The sequence below is a fragment of the Telmatherina bonti genome (genome assembly GCF_933228915.1).
Source record: "Telmatherina bonti genome assembly, chromosome: 13".
Taxonomy (NCBI): domain Eukaryota; kingdom Metazoa; phylum Chordata; class Actinopteri; order Atheriniformes; family Telmatherinidae; genus Telmatherina; species Telmatherina bonti.
The window spans coordinates 13,821,157-13,839,592 of NC_136611.1; the positions used below are offsets into that span (position 1 = coordinate 13,821,157).

The 18,436-nt window shown below is 40.5% G+C and overlaps 2 protein-coding genes across 2 annotated transcripts; both read left to right on the plus strand.

The window, feature by feature from the left end:
- Positions 1–11,981: 11,981 nt before the first annotated feature.
- On the plus strand, positions 11,982–14,275 carry LOC306764449 (betaine--homocysteine S-methyltransferase 1-like; the record flags this gene model as incomplete). Its single annotated transcript, XM_079251623.1, has 8 exons — positions 11,982–11,999; positions 12,511–12,643; positions 12,740–12,852; positions 12,968–13,159; positions 13,263–13,410; positions 13,490–13,672; positions 13,761–13,989; positions 14,086–14,275. 8 exons carry the CDS (start codon positions 11,982–11,984, stop codon positions 14,273–14,275), a joined length of 1,206 nt encoding a protein of 401 aa, XP_079107749.1.
- Positions 14,276–14,950: 675 nt separating this feature from the next.
- Positions 14,951–18,337, plus strand: LOC306764276 (betaine--homocysteine S-methyltransferase 1; the record flags this gene model as incomplete). The annotated part of the gene is made up of 8 exons (XM_079251373.1): positions 14,951–14,969; positions 16,022–16,154; positions 16,385–16,497; positions 16,602–16,793; positions 16,883–17,030; positions 17,468–17,650; positions 17,845–18,073; positions 18,160–18,337. Exons 1-8 carry the CDS (start codon positions 14,952–14,954, stop codon positions 18,335–18,337), a joined length of 1,194 nt encoding a protein of 397 aa, XP_079107499.1. The 5' UTR covers position 14,951.
- Between the last annotated feature and the right edge of the window lie 99 nt (positions 18,338–18,436).

An 18,436-nucleotide genomic window follows, 5' to 3' on the forward strand; every position in this document is an offset into this window, starting at 1 on the left:
TTTTTTTTTTTTTTAAATGCAGCCTTCACACCCCCCCCCCTTGACATTCTTCACAGCCTCAAACCTACTCTGTAGTCTGCCTTGTCACTCACATGATGCCTCAGTTCTGCAGTGTCTCTAAACTACTGTGTCATTTACTTGGACCCATTTCCAGGACTTCCTGTTTCCACACCGCTGCTGTCTGTGTGTGTCTTCCTGGTGAGAACACTGTTGGAGGCAAAAAGAAAAAAAAAAGTCTGTAAATAGAGAACTGTGGTCACGAAAGCGCTGTGGTCTCAAGAGGTAAAAAGATGTTCTTAACTTAAGTGCAAATCCATGAGAAACATACGAGACACTGGGTGAAGTAACTGGGTTTTATGGTTAGTGGCTGTGGGAAGTAGTTATGATGATGCCATTCCTGGTAAATGTTTTTTATAGATTTGCATGCATGTGTTAAAAAAAAAGGACTGGTGTAACTGTCTTGATTGCAGTAGATTTTCAGAATACGTAGCTGTCCTTATTGTAGAAATATCAAAATATAAAGAAGGTTGCTCGTTCGAACCCTGGTTTGGAGGAGGCTTGAATAGTGACCTTTCTGTCAAAAAAATACGCTGACATCATGTACCAACTGTGCTTTACATAAAACAAGCCATGCTTTATGGTTTATATTTTCTGGTGAAGGAACAAACAGACAACAATTTGAAGATATCTGCCAACATTTCTTCCCTCATGAGTCACAATCAACTGTTTTAGTGGCTGGAGATTGACCCGGACAAAGAGAATAACAGGTTGAATACTTAATGATTAACCGCAGTGCCATTCAGTCAATTGTCAACAAAAAAATCTGCTTACCGGTAATTAGAGGTTAAAAAGCCTCAGCAGAATAAAGTAAACATAAACATGCACCCGACAGTACTGTGGTCAGAAACCTGGCATTTGGAAGAGAAGAGAATGCATCATGTCTTAATTATTTGGGGGATTTCCAGTGCTTTACAGTTTGGAAATGAGACCAGACTTAAAGAAAAATAAAGTATGACAAGAGATGCTTTAAAACTAAATTACAGTGAATAAGAACACAACATATATGAGGCATCAACTTCTTAAGAAAGACATTTTTTAGGTCAAAACATGTATTTTTTACCATGATAAAAAGACTACTTGTGTCTCAGTCTTAGTATTACTCATAAATGTTCACATAAATACACAAATTTAATCACCATACATGGTCATTTTGGGTGCTTTTAAAATATTTTTGCCCTTTGCTCATCCATTTTTAACAGATGCCCTTGTTTCTCCTTCACTAATCTGAGAAATTTAATCCACATGCAAACACAAGAAATGACCTGAAACACTACTGCATCTCTTGACACATTCCCATAAAAATCACATTAAGCATTCAAACTATCAAGCAAGTCTCAATGTCATCTGCTTGCCAAAACACACACAACCCTTGGATGCCAGTGACTTTATGAATTGTGTTTGAACAACACATCTGTGGTTGCTAACAAACAGAAGAAAAAATTTGGGACCATATTTTAGGAGGTGAATTTCTTAACAGTGATTTTAATAATCATGAGCCCAAGTTTATGATGTCATTTTTGGAGTTGACAAGAGTAAGTTCACATGCTTTGATGTTAGAAAGAAGCAAATTATGTTTCTCTTCCTGTATTTTAAGCAATGCCTCTTGTCACATACTGTCTGATTTTAACTATTTAAGGTCCACATAAAGGCTCGATCTGCTCTTACTGATCAGCAAAATTGTGTTTGAGGTGTGCCAGACACTTTACAAGGCAGATGTTAAAGAAGGAATTAAAGCTGAGGTAGGTAAAGTTGGGGAGCTGGCAAGATTTGAAAGTAGCACCCTGTCTTTGCTTCTCCCCCTCTGGTTTTGCTCCTTTTGTGATCCAAGGCTTTTTTTATTCTTAGGTTTTTCCAACAACAATTTTCTCTTTCTCTGAAGTTTAGCAAATAAACCGAGCCAGGTCGGGGAAATCCTTCCTGCATTTTCTCAGCCATGTTTGCCTTCAAAGTTTCTTCTTCTTCACTACTTTGTATTTTCATCTTAACACGCTATTCATATGCAGGGTGTGGCTATCAGGTATGCACTGCAGGAGGGGAAGGAGGGGAGCTGGGAGAAGAAGCTTGCAGACAACTTCATTTTGGCCCAAACGTTTTGATTGGTCAGAGTTTTCACAGATTTACAGAAAACTGAGGGGGTCTGACTATATTTCTTATTGTTCATTATTACAAAATGTATTGACAACTATCAGGACGAGGAAGCACTTCAAGCAGACTAAAAGAAATGTCTCTGCGCAAAACTACCTAACCCCCTTTAAAGCTCAAATCAAGAAAAATGTTAAGAAAGGTCCCATTTTTTAAATGAGGTCTTCACTTGGCCCTTGAATAAATGTTTTGGTTTTGTTTTTGTTTTTTTGGGGGGGGAGGGGGGGGGGGGGGTACTTACCATTTATTAGCATGTGACATGTCAAAATTAATCTTCTGTGTCCTGGTATCTATTAGGGGATAGAGGACAAGTATCAGATTTTGTTCAACAGGATTTTGAGCAAAGTTTTTACCATAAAGTGATGCTAAATTTCTCAGAAAATTTGTCAACCAATCGGTCAATCTTTATTTATAAAGCACTTTTCACACCATAAAAATATAATCTAAAGGGGTTTAGATTAAAAGCTAAAGAAAGAGAAAAAATTCTCCCCATCAAATCCCCCTGAATCAATAACTCATGAAACCCACACATATACAACAATAGACACTGCCCCAACCCCATTAACTTTGTTTTTTGGGCTCAAATATGATATGTTTGACTTCACAGGGCAAAGCAAATGTGTCACATATTGATGAAAACAAGTACGGGGTTATATCCATTTTTGTATGACAGCTTTTTTTTTAATCCAGAGTAAGTACATTAGATCATCTCACATTTTTGTCGTGGTCACAGAGAATGACAACCTTCTCCTGCATTAACCCGGTTTCCATGGTGACAAGTGCCTTACAGGTGGTGGTGACACCATCACAACTTTCCTAAAGCATTTCTGTGATTGAAGGACACTTTCCTAAGGTTTTGCTTCAAAGAGCCAATCAAAAAGTTATATTTAAACAAACTCTCTTGATGGAAAACCCCACCTCTCGCCCTAAGACTGCTGGGATAGGCTCCAGCTCTTCCGCGACCCTTGATCGGATTAAACGGTTCAGATAAGGGACGGCACTTGATGGAAATTATGCATTAAGATTGTTTCAGTTATTTGGTTTTGAGAAAAGAAATGCTGCGATGGACTGGTGAGCTGTCCAGGGTGTACCCTGCCTGTTGCCCAAAGCCAGCTGGGATAGGCTCCAGCTTCCCCGTGACCCTGAATTGGATTAAGCGGTTCAGAAAATGAATGAATGAATGAAAAGAAATGATGCTTCATAGTGTTGCCAGCAGATGGCAGTATACTTTAGGCTGTCCTTGGCTGTAGTTACAGTATATTGACTTCTTACTTTACCCCAAATTTTTAAGAAAAAGAAGATGAGACATGGCCTGAGTTTTTTTTATAAGAGAAGTTAATTTAATTTTTTCAACATTGTAAATTGTGTTTTTCTTTTAATGCCAAAATATGTTTGTCATCTTCCTGTACTAGATGCAGAAACAGCTGATCATTTGTATGAACAACTAGGTGAGAAGTATTTCCTCTCTGTCTGAGTTTTGCTTGAGAAGTCTTTTTTGACTTTGAACATTGTCATTTCAAAGAGTCAATGTTCAAATGAGAATAAAAAAAATCTGCCTAATTCTATCTTTTGGAAAAGTTTCCATTTTTATGATTGCCATCAACCTTTACTGATGAATTACTTCATAAATTTCATGAATAAAAGATCTTAAATGGAAACTGTACTCACGTCATTTGTGTCTGCATTACTCCACCATCATCCGCTCCTTCCTCTCAATAGTGAACTGATGTCAACCTTTATCATGCCTCAATAAAGCAAAAGAAATTGTGTGTCCTTTACAACATGTGAATTTGAGTGTTCACACATCCACAGACTAAAACTGGTCTTGTGGCTTCTGGTTTCCGTGGCTTCGAGATGAAGTTCAAAAGCATCTTGCACTATTTCTTTGTAATGTGTCACTGAAGAGCTCATTGTGTAACTCTAAAATCATGTTGTGCTTGTAGATAGATATGGGTTTTTAACTTTATTTATGAACAAAAACTCTTGTCCTGCAATGATTCTATTTTGAACATTGAAGTAATAACAAGCTGTGTCACTTTGGTTTACTGCAGTCTACATGGAAGACTTTATGATGAGATTACAGGGAGCAGCTAAAAGATCAGTAACAGCAAAGCTCATGTATATCTTAAACAATGAGATGAGAATATGTGCCGATATTAGAGTGAACCAACTTTTTCTTCCTTTTAATTGATGCAGAGTTTATGGTCACCTGTGATGAAGCATCTAAGGTCACTCTGTTCACAAAATAAAGCCTCGGGCTGATATGATGCTGAAAATTTCACTTTAGGCTTTATACATCTGATTGGTCTTGTTTTACAACATTACTTCTGTCAGTGGGTGAAAAATATGTGGATCTGATTGAAAAGGAGAGAAGCTATGAGCTCCTTGTAGAACTACAGGGCTATTTCGCGCTTCCTTTCTTTTTTTCTTTTTGTTTTTTGTTGCAAGTTGCAAAATGTAATCACAAGGAAGGCATGAAGAGAGAAAAAAAATGAACAAATAAAACAACAAAACAACTGAACAATTAAAAAGCATTTTTAGGAGATCTGTATTGTTTAACACTTCTATGTCAAACAGATCTTTAGTTTCTCGTGACATTTTCATAACCAGAGGTTGTAACACTGTGCATTCTGATGCAGTCTAGTCCAGGCTTCAAACATAGTGACCGTGTAAGACCAGCTTCACGCATGGGAACATAGCATCTGTGTTGCATGTGCAACTACCTGTAAAGTCTTTTTTTTGGCACAGTTGTTATCATTTAAATAAATGACCAGAGTTTTGTGACTCACATGACTCAAAGAATAAAGACATCGAGGTAGTAACCAGTTGGTACTGCAGAAAAAAAACTTAATTATGTGAAAATTAGATTTTTTTTTCAATGTTAGAATGATTTTATTTTGATATTTAATCACTGTTGTTTTATGTGAAGCTGTTTTTGATTCTCTTTAGTATGAAAAATGCTATATAAACATATTTTGATTTCATTTGATGTGAAAACCATTTACTACCATCATCAATCATCATCATAACACATAAACTGCACATATTTTAAACTTGGAGTCAAAAAAGGTTTAAGCTGTGTTTTCGTTGAGCATTGCTTTCTTTCACACTGGAAAAATAGACATAACACCAAACTGTAGATGGCAACTGCAGCATGGTTCAAGTGTCACCTGGTATGCATGTCGCATGAAACCTGCATCCATGTGCTAATCTGTTAACTAGGGAGTCAGAGATATCTCATGGATTATAACACAGGGCGTACTTAACCCCTTATTAAGAACAGTCTTGTAATGTTCATTAGTCACTGTAATGTTATTTTAGATACACATGTATTTAGGGCATGAGCATAGTTTCTATTGCAGACTGTGCTGCTGCTGCTGCACCCTCCTATAAATAGGCCATGATACTGTAGCTGCCTGTTCAGACCCATATGCTGCCTTGCTGCTTTCCTATATGTCTGAATTTGTACACAAAATTACCTCCTATGAAACTGTTTTTCACTTCTTTTTGTTGAAGTACTTCACTGAAGTCAATTGCTTGTACTGCTGACAATCTTTCAAGGTTCAAGGTTTGAAGTTATTATTATTTCATTAATACATGTGAGCAGATTTGTTTTGCAGAAACGTTGACAGCTTTTGACATTCCAGAACAAAACATACATTAAACCTGACAGACACCTGATCGAGTGACAAGACAAAACAAAAAAGGGCTCAGTGTTCTGTCACTGACATATATCAGTAATAATAAAAATAATAAGCAAAATCAGGATATGTAAAAATAAATAATTTGTTTTGAAAACTTGAGAGAGAGAGCCTAATATCTTGAGCTCTGCTGCTGGGGTAGGATATTCCTTAATTTGGCACTTTGACAGTGATGATGGCAAGCAATAACTCTCTATAAAACTCATGGAGGGATTTCAGCAGCTAAAAGTATTATTCATGACTCATATCATGAAGTGACCTATTATTGGAATATTTGCTTTATTGTTTCATCCCTCACTCAAGTTAGAGGAGTCTTGTCAATAGATGTGTGCACTATAGGTCTCTCATGTCTCCAAAAGCATGATTACATTGTCTTTTAGTTAGAAGGAAAAAAAAGACTGGATCCTTTTCTTATTTCTTTTACAAATAGTTAAAGGGTATGAAAGAGAGAATAATTAAGCTACAGAGTTTTTATCTTCCAGCTATGACATAAAAATCAACAAAGAACTAATCCTTTCAATGGAATGTTTTCTGCAGCTTGAGACATGATTGGACCAGAGGAGGAGGTGGAGGTAAAAAAAAAAAAAGGCAGTGGTGGGTCTGGATTGGGGTCACTGCCTGGACTGACACAATAAACAAAACCTTTGAAGATGACAGCAACACACCCACATACACATTATATACATATATATATATATATATATATATATATATATATATATATATATATATATATATATATATATATATATATATATATCTTTATACACATTATGTATATATAAAAAAAAAAAAACAGAAAAAAAAACCCTCCTCCCACTCCCACCCCTCCCATCTCCCCAGGGTAGGGCGGGTGGCTGTTCACTTCTCAAGTTCAGGTTCTCTACCAGAGTCCTGGGAGCTTGAGGGTCCAATGCAGTATCCTAGCTGCTCCAGGACTGCGCTTTTCTGGATGGAAATGTCTGATGTTTCACCAGGTATCTATTGGAGCCACTTCTCCAATGTGGGGTACACGGCCCCCAATGCTCCGATCACTATGGGTACAACTGTTGCTTTCACCCTCCAGGTCTTCTCCAGTTCTTCCTTGAGGCCTTGGTACGTCTCCAGTTTCTCATGCTCCTTTTTCCTGATATTTCTATCATTGGGGATGGATACATCGATTACTACGGTTTTGCTGCTTATCCATGATCACTGTGTCCGGTTGGTTGGCCACCACCATTTTATCTGTCTGGATCATGAAGTCCCATGAAGGCCCTCTCATTCTCCACCACCTTCGGGGGAGTTTCCCACTGGGACTTAGAGGTCTCCAGTCCATATTCTGCACAGATGTTCCTGTACACTATGCCGGCAACTTGGTTGTGGTGCTCCATGTATTCTTTGCCTGCCAGTATCTTGCACTCTGCTGTGAGGTGCTGGACTTTCAGGGGCTCCTTTGCATACTCTGCACCTGGGATCCTGCTTGGTATGGTAGATCTGGGCCTCGATCGCTCTGGTGCTCAGGGCCTGTTCCTGTGCTGCCATGATAAGTGCCTCTGTGCTGTCCTTCAGTCCAGCCTCTCCAGCCATTGATAGGACTTGTTTATATTGGCCACTTCGGTGATCTACCGGTGGTACATCCCATACAGGGGCTTTTCCTCCCATGATGGTTTTTCCATCTTGTGTTCATGGAGTTCATGGTGTTCATGTTTTCATGGAGCTTGGATGTTTCATCTTGGACATTGGTCTTGATGCTCACTACTCCCTGGCCCCCTTCTTTGTGTTTGTATAGTCGCTGGACACTGGACTTGGGGTGGAACCCTCCATGCATGGTAAGGAGTTTCCAAGTTTTGACATTCGTGGTCTCAGCTTCCTCCTTTGGCCAGCTTATTATCCCTGTAAGGTATCTGATCACTGGTAGGGCATAGCTGTTAATTGCCCGGATCTTGTTCTTGCCATTGAGCTGACTTTTCAGTCCTTGCCTCAATCTATATTGAGCTGTGGCAGCTTTCTTTGTGGCTTCTTCATGGTTGCCATTAACCTTTGGTATGCCCAGGTACTTGTAGCTTTTCTCCACATCTGTTATCCTGCCTCCCGAGAGTGCAACTCCCTCTGTATGGATTACCTTCCCTCTCTTATTATCATCCTCTCACATTTCTCCAGTCTGAATGACATTCCGATATCTCTGCTGTAGATCCTGGTGATGTGGATCAGTGAGTCGATGTCCCGCTTACACTTAGCATACAGCTTGATGTCATCCATGTACAGGAGGTGGCTGGTGGTGGCCCCATTCCTGAGTCGGTATCCATAGCCATTCTTCTATATTAGTTGGCTGAGGGGGTTCAGGCCTATACAGAACAGCAGCGGGGACAGGGCATCTCCTTGATATATGCCACATTTGATGGAGACTTGTGCAGTTGGCTTGAAGTTGGCCTCCAGGGTGGTCTGCCACACCCTCATTGAGTTTGCAATGAAGGTCCTTATGCTGCTGTTGGTCTTGTGCAGCTTCAGACATTCAAGGATCCATGAGTGTGGCATTGAGTTGTAGGCTTTCAGGTCGTCAATCCAGGCGGTGCACAGGTTTGTCTGTCTGGTTTTGCACTCTCGGGTGACTGTTCTGTTAACCAGCAGCTGGTGTTCCTCCTATGGTTTCTCTGCCAATGCCTTTCTGTGTCTCTGCCATGGATTGATCCATGTGCCCACTAACATTAGACGCTATGATGCCTGACAGGAGCTTCCGTGTCGTGGAGAGGCAGGTTATTGGCTGGTAGTTGGATGGAACTGATCCCTTGACGGGGTGTCCCTTGGTCAGCCATTCAGGGCGAGTCTCATTCCTCAGGAGTTAGTTCATTTGTGCTGCCAGGTGTTCATAGAGTAAAGTCAGCCTCTTCAGCCAGTAGGCATGGGTCATATCAGAGGCAGGCGCTGACCAGTTTTTCATGCCCAAGAGTCTGTGCTGGATATCTGCCACCGTGATGGTAACGGGGTCTTGTTCCGGGGGGGGGGGCATGGTCTGCTCTGAGGTCTTTTAACCACTGTGCTTCACTGTTATGTGATGCTTCCTTCTCCCATATGCCTTTCCCGTATTGTTCTGTCTCCAGGCTTGGTGGGTCAGCTTGTGTAGTATTACCCTGTCACTGGGAGTACACTTTAACTGGGTTAATTGAGAACAGCCAGTTTATTCTGTGTGTGTGTGTGTGTGTGTGTGTGTGTGTGTGGAGGGGGGGGGGGGGGTAAAGTGTGTGTGTGAAAATGCAAGACTGTGTCAGAAGAAAATGTTTGTAATGTTAGACAAACTTTTGTTCTACGACCTGCTGGAGAAACATGTGGCAAGTCCAGCACTTGATTGTTTTGTTAGCAGTCAATACTTAACTACAACTTTATCAGAAGCAGGTAACTATTTTATCCACTCCCCACTTTGTGCACTCTCTTCTTTTGCACTACTGCCTAAAATCTGTCTTTTTTCCCAGCCAGCCTCGCTCCCCATCCTCACCATTCAATCTACTTTGGCTCTGGCTTTACGCAAAGAGTTCCTCCCCCTCATCAACCAACAAGCCTTCTCCTTTTACCCTTTGCCTTTGGTCACTGACTTTTTACAGATAGCCTCAGTTCCAGCTTAAGCCTGCAAGAACTAGTTGTAGCTGAACAACACTACAGTGAGTGGTTAGTTTGTGTGAAACCCCAAATGGAATAGCTGGAGTGACTCAAAAGAAATTGGATAAGAGTGAGATTCACTTTGTACACATATTTCAGAGAACAGAATTTATTCAGTGACTTTGTTGAAGGCCAACAACTTTCTTTGTGATACTTCTAAGATTGGACATTGAAAGGAAGGAGCTGACGGGCAGCCACAAAGTGATTGGTTTCTGAATCAATGCCATGAGGTCGAAAGAATAAGACAAAGGTCTACAGTAAATCTAAAAGAAGATTTCTGAATCAATGAAAGAACTCTATCTTTCCAAGTTTCTGTGGTGCCTTGATTACATGTTACATAAGTCATTTGGTCAGTCAGCATGGTGTAATGTGGGCAGTGGACATGTGGTTCACTGTGGTGCATTTGGACCTCTTTTCAGACCAGAACTGTGGTTCATCGTACACTTGGAATTTGAGGTCTCCACCACGAAAACTGAATTTTTAGATCTGTGCCTAAGTAACATGTGACACATTTGAACTATTTTTGCTTTTACACATAAATACAAACACTTTAAGGTTCACTCCAAATGTTTGCAAGCAAAGAAATGACACATGTTGATGGTGTTTTCTGTCTGATGAATAACTCCTTAGTATGCATCCATAGATTTGGAACATCTATGTTTTATTTGCCTTATGTACTTTTTAAATGATCTTGTTGTGATGATTGCACTAACATTTCCAAAATTAGACTGAAAATATGTGGGAAAACAACATGTGCATCATTTTATGTATGTATTTTTTGCAGATTTTTGGTTGCGATTTTGATGTTTCAGGTTTTAAAAACTTTGTGATTAACTGAATGGCATGAGCTGGAGGGTTATGTAAAAGAGTGCAAAGGAGCACCAGAATTGTTGAATTCACTTTTCTGGGACACAAAATGTGATCGGTGCTCCAGTTCAAGCTGATAAAATCTTGTGATTAACCAATGGAATGAAGGTAGAGCTCTGAACTTTGGCTCTGTTGATAAACAAAAAAAAAGGCCTATCTGTTACATTCTCCCTGAAACTGGATGGACCCAGCACTAGCAGAACTACACACACCACCCTTCTGCTAAGGGTCAATGATCTACGTATCTTTCTGTGTGAGTGTGTGCATGAGTTGCTTTAGGTTGACTGCATCTGTGTGAGGCAAAATAAGGACAGGGATTAAAGTAGTAGGAAGGAAAAAAGCTATTAACCTTGTAAAAAAAAAAAGAATATATAATTCGGGGTTTTTGTCATGCAGGGCAACATTTATGATGTGCTGCAGTTAACATTACTTCCTATCACATATCATTTTTTGTGTCACATGACAGCATAGTCAAAAATAAATCAGAAAATGATATTTCATGACTTGCTCATTAAGAGACATGTGACATGTATGTTGTGTTTCATTCTGACTCTATGCAGGGCCACAGATATGCTGTTATCTTAGCTCAACTTCTTAAACGCCTGCTCCATGTGCAGAACCTGCAGAATCTGATGCAGCAAGCCCAGATTTGAGTGTCTGCCTGGGGCTTTTTGCAGCATGTCATCCCCTGCCTGTTGAGCTACTGTTACATGAAGCCCAATAAGCACAAAAAGCAACTGCATATTCATATGAAATAAGTCAATAAAATGTTTAGTCAACTACTCTTTGTAGCTTTGCAAGTTCATATTAAAGCATCTTTGACTGCTTAACATTAAGAGTTTTAAGATGAAGATGCAAAAAATAAATTAATAAATGTTTGTTCATTGTTCTGGAACATGTGTTCCAAACACTCACATGTCAGATGTGTTTTTTCTCAATGTTAACATGTGGTGCACATGAAAAGCCTTGTCACAGGGTTCCAGTAATATCACATTGAGGAAGCACACATGTAAAGATTATGAACATGTATGAGCACTTTGCAGGAAACTACTCCATGTGGCGTCTTGTCAGATGCAAGGCTGCCATCATTTATTGCTGGAGTTACATAATAATGATTTTCTGGCCTGTTTAACAGAACTTGACCTACTGTTATGCTGTACTTTCCTATGTGCCTCAATTTGTTTGAAAAAAGGGTTTGTGACATCTCTCATTGACTTTGGAGTATTGTTAATCTGAAACAGCCAGTATTACTTGCTGGGTTAGTAATTTAATCATTACACAGTCAGATATCTCTGTGTAATGATTTTTCTCTTTTTTCTTTCAGGAAAGAAAAAAGAGAAAAAGGCTTTTTCTGTTACCTCAGCTGACTTGCATAAACCATGTCATTTTGATTGATCTTTAAGCCAGGCCAAGTTGCTCAATAGCAAATAAACTGGAATTTGGCAGCAAAATTAAATCCTCCCATCGTCAGGAAGCAATATAAAACTTTTGGCACATGATTCACAGCACTCTTTAAGCCCAAAAAGGGGTTTCGCTGTTACCAAGTAGCCTACCTAGTGCTGTACCGGACCCAGGGAGAGAATGCCACCTACGAAGAAGGTAACGCAAGTTCTCTACATACAGTTCTGTATGTTGTTACCCAGCAGAAACTTCTCTGATGAGGCAGCTCAAAGCTTAAATAACATCCAGTGTACGGAAACTTCTGACTAAATTTTGTCCTGTTGGACAATAGACTGAGGTTTAGCATGAAAGATGCCAGAATGTGCTTTGGCATGTTAAACAGCCAGATTAAAGCTGTTGCTGCTGGACGGGTACAAGCCAAAAACTGCTTTATCTCTGCAGCTTTGCAGCCAAGTTGTATTTTTTTCCACATAAATTCACAATGAATCACAAAATTATCAATGTGCTTAGAATTTGGTTCATTTCCAAACCACATCAAGTTACACATGACATTACATGGCTTTGTTTTACCTTTCAATAGATGTTGTATTTGACACCTGAGCCCCTTTTATTGAAAACATTAAACAATGTACGACATATCGGAAATCATACAATAACATTTGTGGTAAAGCATTAATAAATGTGTCCATATATTTGTTCGTTCACACAGGGTATCCTTGAGCGTCTCGGTGCTGGAGAGGTTGTGATTGGCGATGGCGGTTTTGTGTTTGCCCTGGAAAAGAGGGGGTACGTGAAAGCTGGTCCATGGACTCCTGAGGCAACTGTCACTCACCCAGAGGCTGGTAGGACACACTGTTCTCATACAACACATTTCACATGTGGCACCTCAAGCAAACCTACATTTTTACCTTAAACGTGACAAAGTTAGCTCTCACCAGTGCGACAGCTGCACAGGGAGTTCCTGCGGGCCGGTTCCAATGTCATGCAGACATTTACTTTCTATGCCAGTGATGACAAACTGGAGAACAGGGGTCAGACACTGAAATTCACAGTGAGTAACCAACTTTGGCACTCAAACATCCCAAATCCATTCTCTAATTATCAGGAAACATCACACGTGTTGTTTATTACAAAAGAAATTTATTGTAGCTTATTCACTTTTTCAGGGAGCACAAATTAATGAGGCAGCCTGTGACCTGGCAAGAGAAGTAGCCAATGAAGGCGATGCCCTGGTTGCCGGTGGGGTGTGCCAGACTCCATCCTATCTGAGCTGCAAGAGTGAGACAGAGGTGAAAGCCATCTTTAAGAAACAACTGGATGTGTTTTTAAAGAAGAACGTGGATTTCCTGATTGCAGAGGTGAATTCATGTTGCTTTCATAGCATGTAACTTTAAGTTACACAAAACTGCTATAGTCTGGAAGATGTTGAGTAAACCGTGGTGGCTGTTAATGTGATTGCAGTACTTTGAGCACGTCGAGGAAGCAGAGTGGGCTGTGCAGGTCCTGAAGACCAGTGGGAAGCCTGTAGCTGCTTGCCTGTGCATTGGATCAGAGGGAGACATGCATGGGATTTCACCTGGAGAATGTGCTGTCAGGCTGGTGAAGGCTGGTGCGTGTTTAATAGGGTATTTTTCTCCTTTCACCTCTATGGCTGAAAGGCACAATAATGATTTCACAATCATCTGCAGGAGCCCAGATTGTTGGAGTCAACTGCCACTTTGACCCCATGACCTGCGTGAAAACTGTCAAGATGATGAAGGAGGGAGTGGAGAAGGCTAGACTGAAGGCTCACTACATGGTGCAGCCGCTGGCATTTCACACTCCTGACTGCAACTGTCAGGGATTTATTGATCTGCCAGAATTCCCCTTCGGTAATACAGTTTACACACAGAGATTAGAAAAAGAAGAAGAATCGTCCAGCAAGCAGATTTTCTATCCTATTTATCTTTCTTTTTTCAGCCTTGGAACCCAGGATCCTGACCCGCTGGGACATGCACAAGTATGCCAGAGAGGCCTTCAAGACCGGGATCCGATACATTGGTGGCTGCTGTGGGTTTGAGCCATATCACATCAGGGCTGTGGCAGAGGAGCTTGCCCCTGAGAGAGGAATTATGCCCCCCGGAGCAGACAAACATGGAATGTGGGGTTCTGGTCTGGAGATGCACACCAAACCCTGGGTCAGAGCCAGGTAAAGCTTCTAACATATTCCATACCTTGAACTTTGCATGATATCAGCAACAAAACGGTTATTTTTTTTGTGTGTATGTCTCTTTATCTTCTCTAGGTCCCGACGTGAGTACTGGGAGAACATCATGCCTGCATCTGGTCGACCCAAATGCCCATCCATGTCCACACCAGAGTGCTGGGGTGTGACCAAAGGGCACGCAGAGCTAATGCAACACAAAGAAGCAACCACCTCCCAGGAAATGAAACACCTACTGGACATGCAGAAGAAAGTCAAGTCTTCTGCATGAGTAAGATGGAGTGAGAAAAACCACAGCATCCTTGCTCAATGCTCAGGAACAGAGATATGAATGAGTAAATGCTTCCCCTTGCAGTTCAGAAATAACAGCGACATAACAGCACAACTTGTAACAGCAAGACTCCAGTAATGGAGTGTTAAAATGGAAACCCCAAAACAATAAACTTAAGTTTCTAACTTGATTCCACAGTTCTGTGTTGTCATTGTTGAATGAGTATAAATGGATCAGTACAGTAAGCAAATAACATTCAAAATGTGTAACACACATCAGACACACTCACTAGTTTGAAAAGCAATTCAGTCCTTAATGGTTTGTTGAAACTATTTATCTACTGGGTAAAACTTGTCTATTGGGGGTCAATAAAACAGAACCCACCCCACCTCACCCCCTTGTTCAAGCAAAGAGTGGGGCACACAAAACCATCAAGAACCACAAGTAATCCGGACCAAACTAGCAGTACACACTGACAATCCTCTCATCCAGTTAATAAAGGGGAGGGAAGGAGTAAACATTGCAGTTGTGTAACTTTCCTCTTGCCAATCAGAGAAGCTCTGTGTAAGACCCCTCCCCTTCTTTAGGCAGATTTATTGTAGCCCCCCGCTCCATTCTAATGCCACTTCAGCCTCTCAAAGTTTGAGCAGTCAGGGGTCCACACAACTGCAGGAAAATGGCACCAACAAAGAAGGTATGTGTGGAAGCTATGTATGCTTTCAGAACTCTCCTGGAGAAATCCACACAGGAAACAACATCTAGTGGTTTATGCAATGGCAGTATTAAATATATGTCACATTCAAGCTACAAGGACAGTTGCTAAATGATTTAATTGGAATCTTGGGTCAATTAATTCAAATTACAATTAAAGTTGAGGTGTATCCTGGGATGAGGGTTTTAATCTTCATAAACCCTCTGTTGCACAGCTGGCATACCAGATTACATTTCTCTGGCCATTAAGTCAGGCAACCTTTAATGCAGCTGCATGAATATATTTTTTAAATATCTCATAAACACAGTTTTTAACTGTTTATCATTGAAATTTGATAAAAGTGTTATTTCCTCCTTCTTAGTTTGTTAGAGAAGTTTAAAAAAAAATACTCAATTAAAAGAGTCACTTGGAGTTATTTGTGTTTTGACCTTTCATCATGAGATTTGCACAAATTACAGATCAGATTTTAATTTATCCTCCTTCAGTGAGGGTTAGTCGTGGGATTTAATTTAAATTCTCCTCTGAAAATAAACTGTCAGTGCTGTATAGCACTAGGAAGGCCTGGTTAGAGTACATATCATGACTGTGCACAAGGGATGGTTCTTAAAGATGTAACTTTTTATTTCTACTCATACAGTTAAGTTGTAATCAGCATATTGATGATTATCAAATCAACAGTTACCACAACATGATATTACGTTCAAACTCACTGGGCAACAATAACTGCAATAAACACATAAAAACCTTTACTTCTAGATAAGCATGTTGGAGTAAAATGGTGCTTGCATATCAGCTAGAGAGATTGTTCTTTTGAAGATTCATTCTGTTCAAAAAGTTGAATTTATCTCAAAATTTGGAAAACCCCACTGAGCAAAGTTTAATGGACCTGATCATTTTTTTCAGCTGGTCTTTTCAAAGTTTGCCTGGAAAGAAAACTTGCAGCTTCAGTCACTCAGTTGCAGAATTTACCAATTGACTAACCCAGACATTTCCTACTGATGTTATCCTGAGCTCACACTGATCAATGATCACAGGGAATCTTGGAGCGTCTGAATGCTGGGGAGATTGTTATTGGCGATGGAGGTTTTGTGTTTGCTCTGGAGAAGAGAGGATATGTGAAGGCTGGACCGTGGACCCCCGAGGCTGCTGCAGAGAACCCGGAAGCAGGTGAGAGCTGTAATACTCTGTTTCAGGTCAAGTGTGTGTGTATGGGGTATAAAGCTGGAATAACAACTTGTAAAATAAAAAAAAAAATTAAAAAAAAACTGCAAATGAAAATAATTTTGGCTAGTTAAATTAGCTTCACCATAATCATTAGTATTATCTTTTTGGTACCTACATTGCACCATACGACTCTGTTTAAGTTACTGTATATTTACTCTCTTAACGATTTTCAGTACGTCAGCTGCACAGGGAATTCCTGCGCGCTGGAGCCAATGTTATGCAAACCTTCACCTTCTATGCCAGTGATGACAAGCTGGAGAACAGAGGCAACAAGATCCAATTCACTGTGAGTGAGATGAGTATTCACATCCATAATCAACAATCCAATGCTTATTTGGATTATTTCAAAATCTAATTCTCACTTTTGTATTATTATAATTTGTTCTGCAGGGAGCTCAGATCAACGAGGCTGCGTGTGATTTGGCCCGTGAGGTTGCCAATGAGGGTGACGCTCTGGTCGCAGGTGGAGTGTGCCAGACTCCATCCTACCTCAGCTGCAAAAGTGAGACAGAGGTGAAATCCATCTTCAAGAAACAACTGGATGTGTTCATCAAGAAGAATGTGGACTTCCTGATTGCTGAGGTAAAGATAAAGAAACCATCCATTTTTAATATTTTAACCCCTAAAGTGCAATTAGGTAACAAAAGTTGACTGAATGTTTTGTCCTGCAGTACTTTGAGCATGTTGAAGAGGCTGTGTGGGCTGTGGAAGTGCTGAAGCAGACAGGCAAACCTGTAGCTGCTTGCCTGTGTATTGGGCCTGAGGGAGACATGCACGGCATCTCACCAGGAGAGTGTGCTGTAAAACTGGTTCAAGCTGGTGGGTAGAGTGATCCTTTTTTTATAATCCTAAAAATGACTTTCCCCATATAAATCAAAGTTCTGCATCATCAGTACTGCAAGCACATTGGACAAATCCTCTTTTTCTGTAAGAAAGGTCTGAAAATGACATTGAAAAAACTTAAAATGACATTTTTTAAGCAGACAATGTTGATCACAGTGACTTCCCTCACTAACAGCTGTGACACATCTTCTCTACCACTTTCTAACTAGTTTTAAAACATCTTAACTTTATTTTTACTTAAGTCCAAAAATCTGCCTAGTAGCTTTTCTGCTCAGTCATCAGTTAAAAAAAAGTCAGCCATTAAAAAGGAAAAGGAATGTGTAAATTATGACAATAACCACAGCTACCATTCACAACTGGTGTTATGTAATCATGTTCTCAAAAGTCAACTCACATTACTACATGCTCTCTAGGTGCCCAGATTGTTGGAGTCAACTGCCACTTTGACCCTATGACCTGCGTGAAAACTGTCAAGATGATGAAGGAGGGAGTGGAGAAGGCTGGGCTGAAGGCTCACTACATGGTGCAGCCGCTGGCATTTCACACTCCTGACTGCAACTGTCAGGGATTTATCGATCTGCCTGAATTCCCCTTTGGTAATAACATGTCATTTTGCATTTAAAATCTTTATTTTCCACTTCTGTGTGTGTAATTACACAATCAAAATGAGGTAAATCCTGTGTCTATGCACTTTCTCCCTCTAGTGGTGGATTGTGTGAAACTGCAGCATGTCTGTTCATTTTCACAATGAATCTTTAGCAAGCAATTAAATTACTTTATTCTTTGTCAGGTCTGGAGCCCAGGATCCTGACCCGCTGGGACATGCACAAGTATGCCAGGGAAGCCTACAATACCGGCATCCGATTCATTGGTGGCTGCTGTGGATTTGAGCCATATCACATCAGGGCTGTAGCTGAGGAGCTTTCCCCTGAGAGAGGTATCCTCCCACCTGCATCAGAGAAGCATGGATTGTGGGGTTCTGGTCTGGAGATGCACACCAAACCCTGGGTCAGAGCCAGGTAAGAAACTACACATGATTTTAAACACAGTCTTATTTACCACAGAGGTTCTGTTGCACCACTAAGTGTAAACTTTGTTTTTTCAGAGCCCGCCGTGATTACTGGGAGAACCTGAAGCCAGCCTCTGGTCGTCCTGTCTGTCCTTCTTTGTCAGTCCCTGATGGCTGGGGCGTTACCAAGGGCCATGCTGATCTCATGCAGCAAAGAGAGGCCACTTCCAAGGATCAACTCAAACAACTGTTCGAAAGGTCGAAAGCCCACTGATTCAGTTCATCTCCTTCACACCTGGCAGAAGACATGAGTCAAACAGCTCCGCTGTGGAGCAACTAAAACAACTGCGTACACTTTGTGTATACAGTGCCA